The sequence below is a fragment of the Crocodylus porosus genome, unplaced genomic scaffold (genome assembly GCF_001723895.1).
Source record: "Crocodylus porosus isolate Cpor-Errol unplaced genomic scaffold, CroPor_comp1, whole genome shotgun sequence".
Lineage (NCBI taxonomy): Eukaryota > Metazoa > Chordata > Crocodylia > Crocodylidae > Crocodylus > Crocodylus porosus.
This window is the reverse complement of record NW_017728917.1, coordinates 15,240,811-15,261,970: the sequence shown is the minus strand read 5'-3', so window position 1 is coordinate 15,261,970 and position 21,160 is coordinate 15,240,811. Positions and strand designations below refer to the sequence as shown.

Genomic DNA, 21,160 nt, shown 5'->3' with positions numbered 1-21,160 from the left:
ACCTGTCGCCCGAGCTTCACTTGGCCTCTGCCTTTCAAAACAAGGTGTCCCGGCATGCCCCGCGCACCCGCTGGCGGCCCGGCATGCACCGCGCCGGCCCCTCCTTTCGCGGCGGCGGGCCGGGGGAAAGGTCGGCTCGGGCCGGGGCCGGGCGGGTGGCAGGCAGTAGCAGCAGTCATGGCGAAGCAGCCGCAGCCCATCAGCCCCATCAAGAACTTCTTCGCTGGCGGCTTCGGCGGTGTCTGCCTGGTATTCGTGGGGCACCCGCTGGACACTATCAAGGTGAGCGGCCGGGACTCCCAGCCTGCCCCGCAGCCCGGGGCGGGCTGCCGTTCCCGAGCTGCACCGCGCTGGGATTAGGGGGGAGAGCTACATCTCCCGGCATACCCCGCGCCCAGGTGATCTGGGGGAGGGACTACAGCTTCCCGCATGCCCTGCGTCCGGGTGATGGGAGGAACTATAACTCCCGGCATGCCCGCCATCCAGGTGACCGGGGGAACTACGGATCCCGCCATGCCCCGCAGTCACGTGATAGGTGTGGGCGGGACCACTGCTCGGCATGCCCCGCTGATGGGTGGGGGTGGGAGTGTGCTGCCTGGTGAAGGTGCTGGGGAGTCCCCCAGGAGCCCCCTGGGCCTCTCTCCTGCCTGGGCTGGAGCTGTTCCCCAGGTCCTGGGGGCAGCACTGCTCCTGGGCACTGTGAACATGGGCTTCTGGCCTCTGCCCCTGGATATGGCCCTTCCTGTCTCTAGGGTCCACACCTGGTGCCGGCTGTCCATAGGCTCTTGGTGCCCGAATGGCTTTGAGGGTCTGGCCCCAAGCACTCTGCTTGGGACCCTGTGGGACGTCCATGGGGGAGCCAGGGGCTCAGCTCCAGCAGGCCGGCGCCCTACGCACTGGACGAGCTGTTTGCTCCAGGTGCAGCGTCACTCCTTGAGCTCTGTCTCCATCTAGTTCTTGCTTTGCTCTCATCTGGCTCGTGCTTGTCCTTCCAGCACTTCCAGGACCATTTAGTGTGCAGCCAAAGAAATAACTGAAGCGTGAAACGCATAACTGTCATGGCAAAAAATAGCAGAGCGTTAGTAATTGAGGGGTATGGGAGCTCGGGCCAGTGCAACGGCTTGGTTATGTGCTTAGACTGTGCTAAACTAAGTGGGCCTGGAGCCTGAGGGGAAAAAGACCAGGCTGACGAAGCAGGAATGGCCCAGCTCAGTGTCCGTTGGGCAGGAGGCCGGTGGACTCCAGAGCACCTTGATACACAAGCGAGGCTCTTGCAGAGTGCAGTTCCCTGCGTAGAGGGCTCAGGAAGCGGGGCTTTGGAAATGTAAAAAGCCTTGGTTCTGCCTGAGAAAAATGAAAGTTGATGGAGCTGGAGGTAAAAAGCTTTATGAAATGACTCTTTTATGGCCGTTTTCCAGTTTGAGAGTAAACAATGTTTCCATGGGCAACAATGCATGTAAGCCGACCAGAATAAGTATAAGATTTATAACATTGTTAAAAAAGTTTAAGATATTCACATTTTCAGGCTCTTGCAGAAATTGAAATATTGACTTCTAGTCTTTGTACCACTATAATAATGTCCAATTGTAACATCTATCATTATTTACTGGGGCTCTGTAGAACCAAGGTTGAAGCATCATGCACATAACTTATAAAGGAAACCTTTTCTTTTTTCCTTCTCTCTCTCTCTCTTAACAGGTCAGACTACAGACCCAACCAAAGCCACAGGCTGGGCAGTCTCCACTCTATTCTGGGACCTTTGACTGTTTCAGAAAGACTCTTGTTAGAGAGGTACTGTATTAGCGTGGCGTTTGCAATGCCTGCCAAAAATGTCAGTTGCTCACGTACATCACTGGGATGGAATTGTGCAGAAATGCAGCTCCCTTGGCTATAAAATTCCTTGGTTATCGATTCTAGTGGTTCAAATTCAAATTTTTCATCAGATTCCAGAACTTGAAAAGAGAGATATTTGGAGGAGGACGTTGTGTCTAGATCTCACTTATGTGTGATTCTTTTTTTTTTCTTTTTCAAGACCAATGGTCAGAAACGTTGCAGTATACCTAAAGTTAAAGGCTGAAATGAGCATTAGCAGTTGTGTTTGCTGGCCATATTGTTATAGGTAGTGGAGTCTTGATGCCTGTGGTATGCAGAGCTGTCTCTGAAAATCCTAAAATAGAGACTGACTTTTGTCAATGTGAATGATGCCTTTACTTCTTCCGTAGCTAACTTTGAGGAGGTGAAAGAAGAAGAGTTAGTTTAGGTTCATAGATTTTAAGGTGAGAAGTGACTTTTATGTAGGTCAAACCAAATATTCATAACACAGGATGTTACATTTTAGCCAGGAGTTCCTGCATTAATCCTCTGTCACATGATTGAGTTAAGTGTATGCTGGGTGTTGGTTTTTTTAAAAGGGTACCTGGTCTTGATTTTGAAGACTTTAAAAGAGAGAAAATCTGTCATGTCCTCCAATAAGTTGTTCCTGATGCTAATTATCCCTGTTGCTTAAAAAAACTTGTGTTTTATTTCCAGTTATTTATGTTTATGTAAGTTCAGCTTCCAAGCATTGGCTCATTATGCCCATTGTTGGCTACATTTGTTTAGAGACCTCTAAATTTGGGAATCTCCCTTCTATGTATGTACTTGCAGGCATGTAATCAAGTCATTGTTAACCTTAATTGGACTAAACTAAGTAGAATAACTATCTTAGTCTGTCACTAGAAAGTCCTCTTCCAATCCTTGAGTCATTCTTGTAGTTCTTTTCTGAATCCTTTCCCGCTTTTCAGTGTCCTTTGTGAAGTGCAGACACCAGCACTGGACATGGTGTTCCAGGAACAGTCTCACTGATGCTGAATCCAAGAATACCACCTACTTTGACTAAATATTTCCCTTTTATACAGCAAAAAAGTTAGGCCTTTTTCTGTACTGAAGATCTTCCATACCATCTGCTGGTGAGATGGCTGAGCTGAAGTTTGAGGTCTCTCAGACACAGAATTTTTGCATAAAAGCAACTAGGTAGAACTAGTGAGTCCTGCCTGTCAACATAAGAAAACGTGGAAGTGTGTTGAAAGTATTGAAGGCAAAAAATTCTTGATTCATGTGTTAGTCTCTGAATAGGACAATGGGATCTCCTTTTCATACTAATATTCAGCCTTCTCCCGGTAACCTCAGTTATGCTATGTCCCTTGAGTGCCTTATAGTAGCCATAGATGAAGCGTTTTGTGTTGCAGAAACTTTGTGTCCTCCTAAGTGTTTGAAATCGAAAGAGTTCTGTCAAACTGAAAATTCTTTCCCTCAAAGTGTAGTGTTGTACATAATCCCCTAAAGGATATTGTTTCACCATGTAGAGTGCCACAGAGAATAGGGTAATTCTTGTGGTAACTCACTGTGTCTTTCAGGGAGTTCGAGGCCTCTATAAGGGAATGGCAGCTCCTATTATCGGAGTGTCTCCCATGTTTGCTGTGTGCTTCTTTGGATTTGGTCTGGGGAAGAAACTCCAGCAGAGGAAACCTGATGACATTCTGACGTGAGTTCCAAGTTATCTAGCCTAAGAAAGATGCCTTAAGAGTCTCGGGTTGTTTTGCTGAATTACGTGTTCAGATGTGCTATAAATTTGTCTCTTCTGATTATAAATTTATCTCTCAAAAAAATATAACGCTTATGAGTTTTAATGCTTCTCAAAGTGTGGGACTGATAGCACAGGCTAAAAACAGATGGTATGTGTGAGCAGATACGATGCAGTTCCCTTTCTACGTAAAAATAGAGCCATTATAGAAGGACGGTGTTTTGATTGAACATATAATAGGTGTTGCATAACAACAGACTTAGAACAGTCCCACAATTAAATGAACCTGAGTGGAAAGACTGAATTTATACTCTAGTGTTACCATCTGACAGGACCTGTGGTCACGAGTCAGGACCAGCTGTAACTTGATACATCCATTCAGTAGGTTGTTTTAGTAATCGCAAGAATGCTGCCATAACTGAGGCCAAAAAGGTATTTCCATGATCAGCCTTTGTTCTGAGACATTTTAATCTAGTCATCCCTTTGGATATATCAAGGAGGGGAGAAGACAGATAGGAGATTCTTGGGACTGGCAAAGCCACGCTGAAAGACATGTAGGTGATGGTCAGAGGGGGGGGGAGCTCTATGACAGATGGATCAAAGATAATGTTTTTGGGAAACTAGGCTGAGAAACTGGGTCTTGTGATGAGCTTGAGAGTTCAGTTGTGGCTGCAGGTCAAACGAAGGGATGATGGCAAGGAAATGCTTATCCAGGGAGTTAGATGGCTCATCACCAGGGAGGCTGAAATCAGCAAGGAGAGAGAGTGAGTAGGATGAGAGAAAACCAGGAGTTGGTGAGGAAGGCAATAGCATAAAACCTAAGCACAGTAAATTATAGCAAGTACTACTAATGCAAGGAAGTTGAGTGGCAGTTTCTGTGGGAACCATAGCATTGAATTTCTCTGAAGTATTTAACTTGTAACGCTGCATTAACGAAGTTCTTTTGTACTGACTGTTCTTGAAATGGATCTATCACAAATCCCACGGCCAGTCTTGTCTGTAATTTAGAGGGATGGGTGTGAAGACTCATTGTAGCGAGACCTTACTGCCTTTGATTTTTATATGTTATAAAATCATAGAAAATTAGGGTTGGAAGGGATGTTAGGAGGTCATCTAGTCCAACCCCCTGCTCAAAGCAGGATTATCCCCAACTATCATGTTTATGGATAATGAATCACAGGACCTTTTAGTTTTTTTTTTTTCCTGGTTACTCTGTGCAGTTATCCTCAGCTGTTTGCTGCTGGCATGTTATCTGGAGTGTTCACAACAGCAATCATGGCACCAGGAGAAAGGATCAAGTGCCTTTTGCAGGTAAAGCATTGGGCAGTGGTGGGAATTTTACCAGACTTTTATAATTTGCTGTGTGAAGTCCTGGCAGGATGCTATAATTCCTCTGATTAGCATATTTTCTACCAAATTTAGAAAACCTATTTCAGCAGGCTGCAGTATAATTTGAAGTGGTTCTGTCATGAAGAAACACTGTGCAGCTCCCTTTGACAGCCTGTTAGGTAAATACAGCATTCACTCCTCTACACGATACAGAGCACATGCATTTTACTAGAATGACATCTGATGTTTTAGGCACTTCTGAAATTTAGGAAGTATTCAGTTTTCTCTTGGAGAATGAAGCCTAGAGAACAACGCATAAATTTATTAGGTCTGGTAACAATGATAAAGATTCTGCCCCAGATTCCCGCGTTTCCACACATGTAACCAAAGAATGTATTTTAAAATATGTGGAGCAGGTATTGTAAAATTGTCCCAGTATTCATACACGCAAGATCAGTCACTGTTCTGGCTTTCTAAAGTGTAGTAGGAAACATTTTTGTTTATTTAGTCGCATCATCTGTGGCAAAAATCAGATCCACCTATTTCACCAATCTGCCATTTGTTAGAGTGGTGGTAGATGTCAGACACTGGTTCTAACATACAAAACATTATCACGGGATGTCTTGAACTTACAGAAATTGTCTGAATTTCATAAAATGGGGTTAGATTCTGATCACTGAAAATGTGGAGTACCCCAACTGACTGTTATTTCAAGTTTACACTGGTGAACATGAGAGGACTTTGTCCCTTAGTTAAACATCATCTAACCAAAGCACAGATTAGCAGAGACACACAAAACTAAATCCTTCTCGGTCTCAGTAAGAGAGAAATGTTGGTAAATGTAAGAGATCCTAGTAGTGATATCAAAAATGTGTTATGGGTGCTTGCCTCTCTGATAGCTGGTGATTACGTTAATGCTTGAGGGTTATGTGCCCACTTTTAATTTGTGAATCAGCCTGTCTTACCACTGGTGCTTTTGCTGATCTGCTCTGGTGATACAAGGGCCTGCATCACAGTCATGTTTGCTGCCTGTCAAGGGGAAATCATAGCAATAAAATGGACGAGAACCTGAAGAGAAGAGCATCTGGCTCCAGTGACTTGGTTTGCAATATATCATTTTGTCTAAATATCCACAGAAATCACATGGACTTTGTCCCTTGAGCTGCTTCTGCTTGTGTGGAAAGGGCTGAGCTTTAACAGTTATACTTGTATTTTAGCTTTAGAAAGCACAAAGCTCTCACATCACTGCTTGGGTTGTGGTTTCTGGCTGGTGATCATTCACTTTAATTCTCCAGATACAAGCTGCATCAGGTGAAATTAAGTACAGTGGCCCAGTGGACTGTATGAAGCAGCTATATCGTGAGGCTGGAATTCGAGGCGTGTACAAGGGAACTGTGCTCACTCTCATGAGAGGTAACAGCTGGAAATCCCCTCAGGAGAAGCATCGGAACAAAACTGGCCTAGTCTCATAAATCTCAGTCTGTTGCCAGTAGTCCATTAAAGTGTACTTTTTGCATCACTGTCTCCACAATATTTGTGGCTTTCCCTGGGACCCAAGGGAGAATCTAGAGCAAGATGTTGGGGGCTGAGGAGGGGTCAGGGACACTAGGACTTGAAGAACAAATAGGAATGAGAGGTAAGGAAGAGCCTAATGCATATAAGAAGATATGAGATGAAGAGTCCAATCAAAACACAAGAGGTTGAGGGGTACTAAAAACTACCAGGATGAGAAGATAGGAAGCGAGCTTTTTCTCAGTAAATGCAGTCCCTCTCCCAAGACTTTTGGCTTTCAGTCTAAATACAGATCATTCCCAAAGGACACCATTGGAGTGTAGCCCTTTCCTCCTGGTAAAGAGTTTTGGACCTTTGGGCAAAGATACCTTGTCCCCGTAAGAAACAGGCCTATAATGGGAAGAAGAAATTGTTGGGGCCTAAATTAAAAAAAAAAAAAATTTTTGGATGCCTTCTCCTCTAAACAAGGTAAACCCGATGCCCATATAGCAGCAGCAGTTTCCCAGAACATAACTAAAAGAAACTGAGCAACTTCAAGCATTTCACATTTCCACCCAATCAGGAAACATCCTTATGAGAGTGCCTACTATGCCAGGTATTACAGCATGCCAGGCAGAAGCCAGTTCCCTGATCCTACTCAGGGGCTCCAGGAGAACATTACAATACAAACAGTTTGATTAGAACAAATGGCCATTCAAAAACCTCCAAGGTCCCAAGACTGACCTGGTCTGCTGCTCACCAGTGTATCAGGGAGCTTAGACCATTCTTGTAGTCAGGCAGTGAGCAGCAGCCAGGTAAGTCTGATTCGAAGATCTGCTGAATCAGGCAGTTTAAGAACAGAAGTTTCCATGGAAACTCCCCAGTCTGTGCCCTTCACCTTCTTCCTCTGGAAATGCTCGTGCATAGACTGGCAGTTTGCATGGTGCCCCTAGGGAAGCTCAAAAAGTGAATCTGGTTATACCAATGACATCACTGAGCTGGTTGCAGGACTTTGATCCTGGCTGCTGCCATGATCCCAGAGCTCATTCTGTTTCCCACTTCTTGGTCTGTCTTTGTTTGCCCTACTAGATGTTCCAGCCAGTGGAATGTACTTCATGACGTACGAATGGCTGAAGAACACTCTGACCCCTGAGGGAAAGAGGTTAGTGGAATCTTAAATCAGCATGTCCCTGACTTCCCTAGACACTGCAGATTAGTCTCTGCAGCTAAGTGAGGGGTTAGAGCAACATGACCAAAATGGCCAGAGGAATATCTTTCACTGTTTCTCTCTTTTTAAGCTGACTCATCTTGCTCTAGACTTTGACTGAGAGTTGCATAGGATGTGAAGTTGTTTCTTCCAGCTCCTGCCCTCTTCCCTTAGTGATACCACTAGGAAGTATTTACTGTTGGGCATGCTCCTGTCTCACAAGGTGTGTTTTAGGCAGTCCTTGTGTGTGTGCTGCTGCTATGTCCTTTTCTGTGGAGACAGCATATTCTGACCCCAGGTGTGCTGCTCGCTGAATTCCTGCCCAGCCACAATGTGTGTTCAGTCTGGGTTTGTAGCGCTATGATGTTTTCTCCAACTCAGGCAAGCTGTGCTGCTGGTCTTCCACTATGTAAAATCAGACATGTTTTCTATTCAATGTTTCTGCAGTGTCAGTGACCTCAGTGTGCCCCAGGTTCTCTTCGCTGGAGGCATGGCAGGGATCTTCAACTGGGCTGTTGCCATTCCTCCAGATGTGCTGAAATCCCGCTTCCAGACTGGTGAGCAAGGTGTCAGTTGCACACAAGGTTGCTTTGCTGTGAGGGGGTGGGCAGTGTGATGCAGCCTTCTAACTGGGCATCCTTTTAGGTGGGAGGCAGTGTGGTGAAGTAGAGAACCAGACTGGGACTCATGCCCCACCCTGCCCCCCCGGTTCTGTTTCCAGCTCTGCCATTGGCCAGCCCAGTGATCTTGGGTAAATTGGTTTAGCTTCTTCGCCCCAACTCCTCATCTGTGAACTGGGAATCATAATACCAACCTCTTTTTGCATGGCACTTTTGAGAGCTGAGGAGAAAAAGTGCTGCGTAAGAACTATGTATAACCACTGTTTATTATAATTGCAGCCCAGTGAAAGCATTTGATCATTTCATTTCAGACATGATTTGCCTCAGTTCAGGCAGGTGGTATCAAAATAAAATGCAAGCGGAGCAGGCAGCCCAGTAGCTGTGTGCCCTGTCCAAGCCACTGTTTTATCTGACTGACAAACTTGAAGGTGTTCCTAAAATGTATGGAGCCTGCACACCCTGCTGACCCTCCTTCTGTAACAGGGTCAACCTGAGTCCCCTGGGAGAATGCTGAAGCCCAGGCACCTCGAATATCAGCCATACTTCCAAGCAGTTCAAAGGCCCTTCCAGTACTCCTCCCAAAGACTGTCCCCATACAACAGCCTTGCAGCAAGGCTATCATCAGTCTCTGCCCCACCCCGGAGAAGACCTCAGCATTTTTCTGTCATGTGCTGGTGACAAAGGCAGAGCTCCTGTCCCAATATGACCAGTGGGGGTTGCTGGTGCAGAAAAATCTTCCTTTTTTCCCTCCTCCATAATTGTCAACTTTTTTTCTGTAATGCTCACACCATACAAGGAAAGGGTGAATGGGCTACAGAATATCACACCTCTGTTCCACTGAGCTGCTCACCAAAACTTCCTGATAGGTAATGTGGTCTACTTGTGACCCCTGTGAATTAGTGGCTTGCAGCAGCTGGTAAGGATAATTACTAGTATTGATTTCTAACGTGAGATGACAGACAAATGTATCCTTATCTAGTCATGTTCTTTAAGCACATTGTGGAGCTAGGGCTTTTCATGAGACAGTGGTTGCCATTCCTGGCTTTCCTGTATGAGAGGAACACTTCATTTTAGAGTAAACCGGTTTTGTTTCATGCAGATCAGCTTTACTGAGCTTCCTCCTCCTTCCCAGCAGCTACTGCTGACTGTAACCACTAGTGGCCAGGCTTGATTGGAGATCGTGGCCTTCTAACTTCTAGGATAAGTTTCTCCTTTTTCTTCTTCTGCTTTTTCTTTTATTTTTTTGTTTTCTCCCAGGGGTTCCAGTTATGTATAAATCCTTTGTGGATGAGCAAGTGACTTCTGTTCAGCTGGTCCCTGCTCTTTTTTGTCAGTTACTGTCTGAAAAGTCTTAAGATGCTTTGAAATAATTTTGGCTCAGAAAATCATACTTCTTGTAAATAAAGTTACTGCACTTCAGTGTACAGAGTCACTTAAATACTGTGCAGCAATCTAAGCCTAGATGATGAAGGTTTGGAGGCTCAGCATGTTGCATCTGTTACATTTTCAGTGTCCACGAATCTTAGCAGATGTGTTTTGCATCCCCTAACAGCTCCTCCAGGAAAATATCCCAATGGCTTCAGAGATGTGTTGAGGGACCTTATCCGAGAGGAAGGTGTATCCTCCCTGTATAAAGGGTTCACAGCTGTTATGATCAGGGCCTTTCCAGCTAATGCGGTAAGTAAACTGCAGGGTCTTGGGGGCTGCCTGTAGCTGGCAACTTGCAGGCTATCTAGTGATTACAGAACAAGTGGCTAAGTGTAGCAGCTTGGAATGATTGTACATTGGCTGTTCTGGGAAATCTTTGCAAGCTCTGAAACACTAGTTCTGGTCCCTGTAGTTAGGGAACCAGAACGGGCCTGTAAAGTCACATTAGCAGAAATCAGATTATTGGCTTTGCCCTAAACTCTTATTTGTGTTGGCTTGTTCTAATGGTGCTCTGTAGATAGCAGTATATTTGCTGGCTTTCTTTTCTTGAGGGCATAGGAGCATGTGAACAGATTGTCATGTCCCCCTGGCCCCCATATCAGTGATCCTGAACCAGACGTAATGACACTGCCATGTCTGTCCAGCAGAGTGGAGATAGGATTTCTGATGTGCAGTGTCAACTGTTAGACTCTACCATTTAAAGTGGGAGCAGATTCACTCGTGGCCTTTTGGTCATACTCCTGAGCTTTTGAAAAGTCCCTTTCCAAACAGCTGTTACTTCAGGTGTCTAATGCTCACATGTTCCTTGTTTCCCATCTCCATTTCAGGCTTGTTTCCTTGGTTTTGAAGTTGCTATGAAGTTGCTGAACTGGGTTTTGCCAGGTCTGTGAAGACAAGGAAGTACCTCCTGGGGACTGATGAGACAGAAAGAAGAGTGCAGCACTGAGCTGCATCACTGGAATAAAATGAATAATGAATTGAGAAGCTCTAGGAATTACTACTTTTCTAATACCTTACCTGTAATGCCTTACTTACTTACCTTCTGGACAGTGTGATATGTGCCATTCAGAAACTTAAGCCATAACTCTGGAGAGAGCTCATAAAGAGTTGGAGGTGTGAAAACACCTTGCACCTGAGCCAAACATACCATAGCAGTAAAGCTGCTAATTGACAGCTCTCATGTTAAATACACTTCTTTTATGTACTTCCTCATGGAAGCAGGGGATATTTTTAAGTTTTGATTCTTTGTTTACTGAAGAAACATTCAGCTGTTGTTGGTGAAAAACTTGAGATCACAATTATTAGCCAAAGTCCACTTAATTTTCAGGATCTAGCATAACACCCAATTGCCCATGTCAGTATGAGACACTATTTTACATTGGCTGTAGATACAATCTTTTCCTGTTGCCTTGATGTATTGAAGCCACAGCTGTTAGTATGTTGACAGTGGTTTTAATTTTATGTACATACAATGGGAGAATATAGAACTGAGCAGGCTTGTGTCCAGAAGCTACAAATTCTGGGATAACGGAATTATAAAGCACTGTGAAGGACCTTGCATTGTGACAACCTTGAACAAATTCAAGGCTAAACTGTAAAGCTGAGAGCAAACATGAGTTATGCCAAGATTTCTTGGTTAAACCTTTAGGAAGCATTCAACAGAGATTATCTGATCTAACTGCTTCTCCAAATTCCTTTGGAACTTCATTCCATACTGAAGCAGTTCTTGCAGCCTTGGTGTATTTCATGTATTCTGGGACATGGTTACAGACCCAAGAAGTACCAAGATTTCCAAGTGGGAAATGTGCAGAATTCCCATTCTGGTTTGCCTAGCAGGGATAGTCAGCCACACAGTCAATGTTTAACTTTTTTATTTCTGTTCCTCAACTCAGCTTGAAGAGATGTTGTTGAGCACAATCAAATTTTGAGCTGAGAAATGACTGATCTAAGCAAAGGGAGACACTTTCTCATTTGTTCTGGTTGTGGTGCAATGATCCTGTGTTAATCAGAACTCAATAAAGTTTACTACTGCTCAGCTAGAACGTGCATTGGTGTTTGTGCATGTTGCATTTTAGCACACACTTAGTTCTGAGATCTGCAGTGGGAAATAGCATGACATGGCATGTCCTCAGGTGCTAATTCCTTACCTTTCAGCTATTGCACCCACCATGAGCCACAAAGCAGTACATCAGGTCCCTGAAATGTAAAGTACAAGAGTCCTGTTGGGTACTCCATTATATCTTCCAGCTTAAAACATTTTTGAAGTATAGAATTAGCTTCTAACAATGTTTTCATTCTGTGGGAAGCAAATACTCTGCTTCTCACAGGCTGTGGGGGGGGAGGGAGGTTACTATTGAGTTTAGTGAAAGGGTCCCTGCTTTATGTCTCTGTTGAGGTGCAAAGGGAAAGAAGAGGAGTGGTTCCAGGCCAGGCCTGTTCCCCCTATCCAGTTAATTTAAGGCTCCCTCTGGAGGCTGTGCTCTCAGCTGGGCCCCCTACCTTTGTACCCCACGCCCAAAAGGAGTTCAGCTGCATCCAAGTCAACCTTTGGTGTTCCAGAACCTGATGGAGGGGCCTGACTGCATTTTTGGAGGGGTATGAGAAGAGGAGATGGACCTTCTCAGTTCAGTGTGTGAGGAGCTCTGCAGCTCAGGGCTGGCTTCTGTTTCTCCCTCAGCCCGTCTCCTAGCAAAGAACATTGCTGGCTGCGACACCTTGGAGAATACCCCTCTGCTGTGTGGGGAGGCAGGAAGAGAGGCCCTATTTTTGCTGTTCCTTATTACAAAACCATACCTGAGAATGGGTGTAGAGAAAGAGGAGGAAAATGGACTTCTATACAAAATGCTCTGTGTGCTATCACATATCAGAGACATCTGGCTAACACAACTCAATGGAAACAACAGATGAGAGATTTGGCCAAGTTTGTTCAGATAGTAAATAAGCCCTGAGCACTCTTTACTTGCTGGAACCAGTACAGCAAAAGTCAATGTCACAGTTCTAGAAACAGGCTGTAGGCCAGGCTTACTTGCTATTGTTGATTAAGACTGATAGAATCTAGATTTGCCAAGGCTCATGATTCACTTTGACTGCAGACACAAAACAAATGTGTAGGGACTTCCACCAGTTCCTACAGCTTAGCAGTTGCGGGCTGCCCGTGGAACAAACTGCAGAGAAACCAATGCGGAGCATGTGCACAGCAATGCAGCTGTTGTGTTTAGAAGCTTTGGCACCTTTCAGAAATGTCATAGACATCTGTTTGTAAGGGAGACTGACACAGTACCTCCGACTGATCTGTGCAGCAGTCTCAAAGCTCTGCCTTGTGCAGACTCTAAGGGAAGTGAGCAGAGGGAAGTGTTTCTCCTAAACACAGAAAGTCCTAAAGGAAATCCCAGGAAGAAAGAGTGTCTCTTTACATCTTCCCTTGGAGTCTCTCTCCCTCTCCTTTGCCAAATCTTGGTCTACGTCAATATCCTGCTTCCTTATTTTACCTGCTTCACTGTGTTCACATGGTAGGCAGCACTTCCCTTGGGCTTGATTATATAGACTAGTCACTAGATGTTTTCCTGCTTCATATTAACTCTTACTTTCCTCTCTACATTTTAATTTCCCCATTTTCACCTTGTCCTGAGTTCTTTCTAAACTTCCCATATATAGAAAGAGTTAATTATGACCACTGATTAGACATCGTTGCTACCTTGCTCAGTAGGTCCTACCGAAGGTTCATTCTTGTTCTCCACAATATGTGGGGGAGTTTCAAGCGCACGCTCCTTCACCTGTTACTTCTTCCTTCCTCTGAAATACATGACACTCCCACTGTGGATGCCAGCAGATGTCTCCTGCAGCTCAGGAATTAAAATACGTGGCATTTCCCTGTAGCCAGCATAGGCTGAATTTAATGTATAACCATTTCTCACCTCCTGTTGGTCCAGATAGGGTAGGTATGTCAAAACTTGCACTCTTTCCATATTCAATTATTTTACTTTGCGGCACTCCAAAGTGCTTGATTTAACGCTGCAGGTGACACATACAAAGTCAATAAATCTAAGGGATGCTTTAAGAGTAATTAGAAACTCAGTCGATTTGGCCCTGAGATGTGCTAAAAAATAGGAAACAGTAATATTGAAAGAGCCTAGTGTGGGACACGCCCAGTCCAGGGAGGATCATTGAGAAGGAAAACCAACTCCTACAAGACCATTTGACTTGGAACGGATATGTAAATAACTACACACGCTACAGCATTGTTATGCTGTACACCAGAGGCCACTGTAATGCGTTTAGAGTAAGATGAGCCCAATACTAAACGCACTGTTGTGTCTCTATGAATTGCACCCACTAGTGAGATGGGGAGTTGCCAGATTACAAAGCAGACCCGCCATGCAGGGTGTTTCCGATTGCATCAACCTGAGTGGAACTACTGCTCTGTGTGTCAAACACAGCAGGCCTTCAGACCTTAGTAACGATAACAGCATTAATCCAAACTTACTACTTTATGTACAACATTAACATAGTTCTAGTTAAACAATTCCTTCCTATTAATAGTGAGCTTATTCCTCACATATCTAAATCCTCTTGTTCAGCTTCACTTTTACCATTGTTGCTGCATTCCACAGACTCATCTATTCTTTACCCTCCTTTTCTTGGGTTGCCTTGTTTGCCAGTGTTTTTCTCACTAGCGCTTTTTTTGGAGTATCTTCTTGTGCATCTAAAAGTTATATTTCTATTCCATTTTCCTGTGTTTAAAGTCTCCCCTTGTACAACAGTGATTTTGTAAACTGAACAATTTAAATCAGAATTCCTTCTGTAACAGATTTCTCCCTTCCTGAGCCCTACCCTAAATCTCCCCCATCTCTGTCAGAGTAAAAAAGGAAATTTGTAGTTTGTTGCTAAACTCTTGCTTTTTTCCATTATTAATTATTCCTGTTGACAGGGATGAAACATTACAATGAGATCCCTGGGTCTGCTGGAGGCCTGGGCAGAGGTAATGGCACCCTGGGTGCTCTGTCTGCTGTCAGCTCTTCCAGAGAGCTCAGATTCAACTACGCTGCAACTAGAGTGCTTCCATGCTGAATTAGGTCATCTCCCTCAGCCTTTTCAGGCAGCAACCCTTCATTCTGATGTTGTCTCACTTCAATTAAATGATGTGGAAAACAAAGCTAAGTTGCATCTTGCTCTGCACTTGCAGGGCCATGTGACTCTACCTTTCCCTCACTTTTTCCTGGGATAACTTCTGGCACAGTGCTGCAATGTTCCAAGCCTATAGCCTCCACTCTTCCTGCTCAGATCTTGAATGTCAGATCATTTCCAGGTGCTTTAAAAAGTCAGAGGTCTACTTCCTGTAGTCTGCCTTGGTTTGTAGGTGGCTTGTTTGTCCCTGTCATTCCTTCCAGTTTTGATTGCTCTTGTAGTCAGAGGTCTTCCAGCAGTGTAACCCTGAAACAATCCTCTTTAGCAAAGGGGGTTTTGTTGTCATTGTGTTTGTTTTTTGCGGGGAGGTGTTTAGAGTTTCAGATGCCCTTTGAGGTGCATCTTCTGCAGCCAGGTACTCTGCATTCTTGGAAAAGCTGAGCAGGTTTTGAGAGGTGGATGGAAGCAAAATAATCTGCTATATCCATTTACGGCCCAGGGTTCAGAGTGCCATCTTGTCCTGTCCACTTTAATTTTTCTAAAATTCTACTAATTAGCAAAAATCCAGTTGATGATGCCTCCTTTTGATATTGTATCCTCAAATGTAACATTAATGTGCATAAGGGAATGTTTATCCGGGAAGAAACAAGCTGAATATGGCCAAAGGGCTCTGTAGTGTGCAAGGTAAGCAAACAGCAAATAAAGTGCCTCTAATACTTATTGCTTCTAGTCATCCCAAGTGTTGCTTTTCACTAGAGAAGCTTGGCCATGCTCCTTTAACAGGTCTGGTTCTCCCTGCAGCTGCTATCACATGGGACCTGCAGAACACAGGATGAGCAGGCTTGGCAGAACAATTCCGGATTTGCTGTTGTGCAGCTGCAAAGGAGCTCTCCAATTGTCACAGTAAGCCGCAGCACCCAGTATGGTCCAGGTAGAAAAATACTTGCAGGCACAATAGAGAATGAATTACGTTAAAAAAAGAAAAGCAAAAGCAGCTTTTCTCCTAAAAACCCCCCAACTAAATAAAACAAGAAGTTCACTCTAACCTGTATATTCTGTGCTGGGGTTCACACACAAGCAAATAGAAAGACAGAACTTTGCTACACATCTTGCTGTTTTATTGATCTACTTGTGTTCAGCCCATGAAATACAGCTCTCAACGGCTGTGGGGAATAAGAGGGACAAAATGCAAAAAGGGATCTGATTGGCTGAAGCCGGGTGGCGTGGTTGTTTTAATTATTCATAACAATTTTTGCAGGGATGTAGACTAAGTAACCTCAGAGGTCTTTGCGACCTCAAGATGTGTTAAAACCACATTCTGACAGAGTTTGTAGCAGCTATCAGCTAGAAAGCCTGGTCATTTCTAACAGTGTTGAAGAACCAAGGCAGCAGAGTCAGGGAGGGAGATTTGTTGTGGCCAACCATTTATTTTGCTTTCTAATTCCCTATTAGCTGCAAATAAACCATCAAGGAGTTTCTGCTGCTCCTGTACATGTGGAAAGAATTACAATAATCCTTGAATAACTGCAAAGAGCTCAGAAACTGCCAGGCTTGGATATCAACAGCTTTGTGGTATATGTCACAGACTTATGAGCACGCAGGTTTGAGATTTGGGATTTGCAGTGCAGTGGTGTTTACAGGCCTGTCATAAATCAGGACGCTGTTGTACTCAGAGCCAGACAAACATAGAACAAAAACCCAATCTCTGCCCCTTGGTACTACTACTTAGGCTAACTATGAGAAAAGAGACCACAGAAATATGACATGCAGACAGAGAAGTCCAAGGTAAGCAGGAAAGGCTGAAAAAACTAGGTGTCTGCAGTTTGGAGAAAAGGACAATGAGAAGGGATGTGATCTGTTTTTAAATATTCAGAAGACTGTCACTCTTTTCCCCTGTGACATTAGGCAGAACACGCTGTGATATATTTAACCTGCAGCAAGGAAGATTTAGAACAAATCTCTGGAAAAACGTCCTGCCTATAAGAGCAAGACAACAGTGCAGCAAGTGGCCTATGGAAGCTGTGGGATCGACTTAACTGAAGGTTTTCTGGAACAGGCTGGATGGGCACCTGAGATGGTTTAGGAAGAGTGAATGCAGTGTCTGTGCAAGAGGTTGGACCAGGTGAACTCTGAAATCCTCTTCCAATGCTATAAGTCTATTATTCAGTTCTGGGACAGATGTACTGATTGGCAGCATCTCAGCATGGCTGCTGCCTTCCTTGAGTTTTCCTGGATCTCCTCCCGTGTGAGGGACAGCAGGAAAAAAGCACCAAGAGGCCTGTTAAAAAATGTAGTAAGTGGGTCTTTAAGGCGGACAACATTGGCAGGATGAACATCAAGATCCTATAAGACAGAATCAGCTAGGGACAGGCAGAGAAGGACCTGGCAAGCAAAGGCAATGAGTTTGCATTTGATTCAGTGGAGAAGAGGAAGCTGGGGGAGAGGGACATGGTCAAAGTGACAAGCCAGGTAAATTATCTTCATCACAGAGCTTTGAATGCACATGAATGTGGACACAAAGGAAAAACTGGATCTTAGCCATGTTGTACAGGAAGAAACCCCATGAGTTGGGCAGTCTGGAGGTGAAGAGTTCGATGACTGAATTAAGGCAACAGGCTGCTATTAGCCATGACATTCCAGTATCTTTTTAAGATAGCAAGCTCATTCAGAATTATCAAAACCTCAAATAAGTGATACAGTGTTACAAGGAAAAAGCAGTGCGTGTCAAAATGCAAATGAGTGCTGTGCTAAGAGCCATGGATCACGGTCTGGGTCACAGCCTGTCTAGGAGCTTTTCTCTGTACAATGACTACTAGCACAATGGGGCCTGGATTCCAAGGCTACAGACAGTCAATATTTTGCTGTAAGTGCAGTAACTCTGCTAAATGAGAGCAGTGAAGAAATAAAGGCAATGCTTGACTTTCACATACTTCTAGGTTAAGCAAGATGTGTGGAGGTATGTTTCCCTAGTACATGACTTACAGCAGTCAGGGTGTCCCTGGATTACAGAACTGCTACCCCCTTAAGGCTGGCTATGTTCATCTGTAGGAGTGAACTATAGAGCTTTCTAGCCAGCGTTGCCCAGATTTAACTTGTTCCCTGCAGAAGACAGAGACTTTTACAGCAAACAAATTAGGGTGGCCATTACAGAGGACAGTCCGGTTGTCCTCTGTCCTCTTTTGATATGAAACCGGTCGCCTTTCTGTCCTCCATTTTTCTCTTCAAGAAAAATAGAGGACATAAAGGCGTCCAGTTTCGTATCAATAGAGGACGGAGTAGCGAAAAACAGAATGTCCTCTATGATGGCCACCCTAGAACAAATATGTAGAATAGGTTTAGGACCTCTGAGGCAACAGCTAAAGATTAGGAACCTTGGTAGACAGGCTTGAATTCAGGAGATATAATTTATTCAAGAGCTATCTGCAACAGAAAAGAGGCTTCCTTTTACTTGAATCCTAAGAGAAAAACATTTTTGTGCAGCAAGAGCAGCCATATCGGGAAATTGCCCATCTCCCTGCCTAAATTTTGGGGGCTTCCTGAGTGCATGCCTCCTTCTGGAAGCTCTCTCCAGGTGTTCTGGATAATAGCTGCCTATGAGCCAGATTGTGGGGCTCTTTCTTGATGTCAGGGGGCAGTTACATAAACAGCTTCTCTGAAGTCCATGGTGTTATTGGGTCGGTACTTGACCACCACTGTGGGTAATGGAACTGGCCTCTATGGCCTTCTGAAAGCTCATCAGCCTCCTCTTACCAAGTTCTTCATACCACTGGGGCTTGGTTGCTGGGTTGCTTGTAGCTACCGGAGCAGGTGGCTGCATCCCCTGCAGTGTGTGCAGACAAATCTATTGGTGTAAAACAAGATTTTAATCCCACCTTACGAGGTGCACTGTGATATCTATCACCAGAAGAGCACTGTTTTATCTTAACAATGACACACAAGACTGCCTCCTTTCACAGCCACATCCTGTAACAAATGGCATGCATTCCAAACCTTTATGAAGCTGTAATTTGTTCGCAGGTTCTGATTGTGTAAACCAGATGAGTGATGGCCCCAGCACCTGTTCCATGCAGCTAATCCCCACTCCCTTGGTCTGACATTGTCTTTGCCAGCAGTGTTATCTTAATATGTTAAATGGTAAGCTTTTTTAGGGGGGACCTTTTCTTATCTGCTGCCTTCTAGGCACGGCATGTGCAGCAGTCACACTCAGTGAAGATGGTGTGAACGCACCCTCCCGTCTCATTATTCCATTTACCTTTGCTCATTTAAGGCTCTCTGTTTAAGAACGAGCCGTCCTGCTTTTCAAGGGGCAGCTGTTTTAACAAAATTCAGTCCGACAGCGTCTGCCCTCCCAGATGTCACCATGGTAACACAACCCAGGGGAAAACTCAGATGTGTTGCTTAGCAACGTGATGCTCTTGACTGCAGCTGCTGCTTCAGTCCATTGAAATGATGGAGAATTGGAATTTGTTGGAATCTGTTCTCTGTGGCATGAGATGTCAGGAGTGGATGGAGGGAGATGAGAAAGAGCAGGGCAGAGAGAGAAATAAATAAAGATGTATAAATGTTTAACCATCATTACACAGTGGTTTGGAATGAAAGCCCCTGGTTGGCTGCTACTACAGCTTCGCTGCATCCACAGTAAAGTCTATTCTGAATGAGTTCCCACTGTGCATCCTGCCCCATTCATGTGGTATGTTTTACAGTTGAGTTGAATGCAGAGATGCTCCATGCTGGACGTGTAGTATTGGCATTTTTGCTCTCTCAGGATTTCACTAGTGATTCAGCAGCCTCTTTCAACACAGAATCACTTGTAGATGGGCTACTATTAATAAGCATTTCGATTAACATGAAGCCAGTGAAAGGAGGGTATTTGACAGCCCGAGAGAGGCATGACTGCTCCTGACCCAACAGAACAAATGGAGAAAGCTTGTACCAGGTTCCCTGTTTTGTTTCATTTTTTAAAATAGAAATAGGGCAAGACTGTTGATTTCCTCTTTTTCGTAGCAGAAGGGCTTTCCCTGCTTCTCCTTAGTGAAGCCTGAAATGTCCTTTAATTTTTCTTGTTATTTGCATTCTGGTAGTGCCTACAAGGCAACCAAGAATGCGGCCCATTGTACAAATGAGAGTACCAGATATTCACTACAACATTTCTAGTCTGCAGAGAAAACAAACAGAGTTTTGGAAAGCAATGGAGCATGAAAGCAGAGTCAAAACAGTGATGGGCTCTTATGCTTCCAGAGGACGACCATGGGCTCAGTCCTGCACAGTTGGCTCCATCTGTGTCTTATCACAGCCCATTCCCCAAGACTGTAGTACCTGAGGACCCCACTGCCCACATCCCTCCAGGGCGAACATGATCCGTCCACCACCGTTCTCTGGGTCCGGCCCTCCAGCCAGTTGGTGACACATCTGACTGGAGGGACAAATAGCAGCCAGATACAAATGATGTTTATGCATTATGGACCTGAGCTGGATTGGATGAAGTAACCTAGAAGTTCCACATTCAATTACTAGTCTCATGAACTATGCAGTTCTCTACTTTTTTTTTTTTGTTAATATATGCTGAAGCACAGCATGTGATGAATGGCAGGACCTCTTACTAGTTTTAATAAAAAACAACCAGGACCTCTTACTAATTTTCTCTGAAAGGAAATGTCTGTAATGCCACTGAAATGAGCTTTAAACTATTGGTAAATTGAACTGCATGCTGTGCTATGAGTTTAATTAAAGCTGATGCTACCGGGTGCAATAAGTCATGACAGGATTTTTAAAGTAAAATTTAAAAAAATGTTAGGGGTTTGGTGGATGAAGCTCAGTTATTACAGAAGTTTTATGTCTAGAACTTAGAAGTAGTAAGTCAGCTTATGTCAGAACAGAAAAAGGATGGATCAGCAATATGCTGTACACACAGTACAAATTAATAGTATAATGCATTCATAAAAACATAGCCTTTACACATGGAGGAGAGGATTAAGAGAGGCCACCAAACTGGCAGAATAGAGGGGTAAGTGGCAGAGCCAAGGGAAAGGAAACAATACATGTGGATAGGACATATCATCAAAGGCTATGGAGGGGCCACTAATATTTGGAACAGATTATGGCCATTGTGGGAAGAGAGGAACTGTAGTCAGAAAGGCATGAAGAGACAGGTGCTTGTTTTTTTGTAACTCTACACAGTGAACATGCAGGTAGTTGCAGATATGGGTGATGATGGCCATGGTACAAAGATACATGATAGAGATGGCAATATTCTGAATTGCAGACAGTAGAAGTATGAGGGGATAAGTATCACAGTAGCTAGGGTCAGGAGGGACCTGATCAGATCATCTAGCCTGACCCCCTGCCACAGGCAGGAATGAATGCTGGGTTCGCAAGACCCCAGACAGGTGACCATCTAAC

The 21,160-nt window shown here is 44.3% G+C and overlaps 1 protein-coding gene across 1 annotated transcript; it reads left to right on the top strand.

Annotated features, from left to right (window-relative positions):
- Positions 1 to 103: 103 nt before the first annotated feature.
- On the top strand, positions 104 to 11,674 carry SLC25A20 (solute carrier family 25 member 20). Its single transcript, XM_019536768.1, has 9 exons — positions 104 to 282; positions 1,699 to 1,791; positions 3,396 to 3,523; positions 4,783 to 4,873; positions 6,187 to 6,304; positions 7,472 to 7,544; positions 8,037 to 8,146; positions 9,762 to 9,886; positions 10,465 to 11,674. The coding sequence occupies exons 1-9, from the start codon at positions 178 to 180 to the stop codon at positions 10,525 to 10,527; spliced, it is 906 nt and encodes a 301-aa protein (XP_019392313.1). The 5' UTR covers positions 104 to 177; the 3' UTR covers positions 10,528 to 11,674.
- The last annotated feature ends 9,486 nt before the right edge of the window (positions 11,675 to 21,160 follow it).

Bases quoted from the DNA above. Each gene is read 5' to 3' on its own strand.
- SLC25A20 (XM_019536768.1), top strand. From the start codon at position 178: ATGGCGAAGCAGCCGCAGCCCATCAGCCCCATCAAGAACTTCTTCGCT. The intron at 7,545-8,036 runs GTTAGTGGAATC...ATGTTTCTGCAG, and splicing joins CTGACCCCTGAGGGAAAGAG to TGTCAGTGACCTCAGTGTGC. The intron at 9,887-10,464 runs GTAAGTAAACTG...TCTCCATTTCAG, and splicing joins GGGCCTTTCCAGCTAATGCG to GCTTGTTTCCTTGGTTTTGA.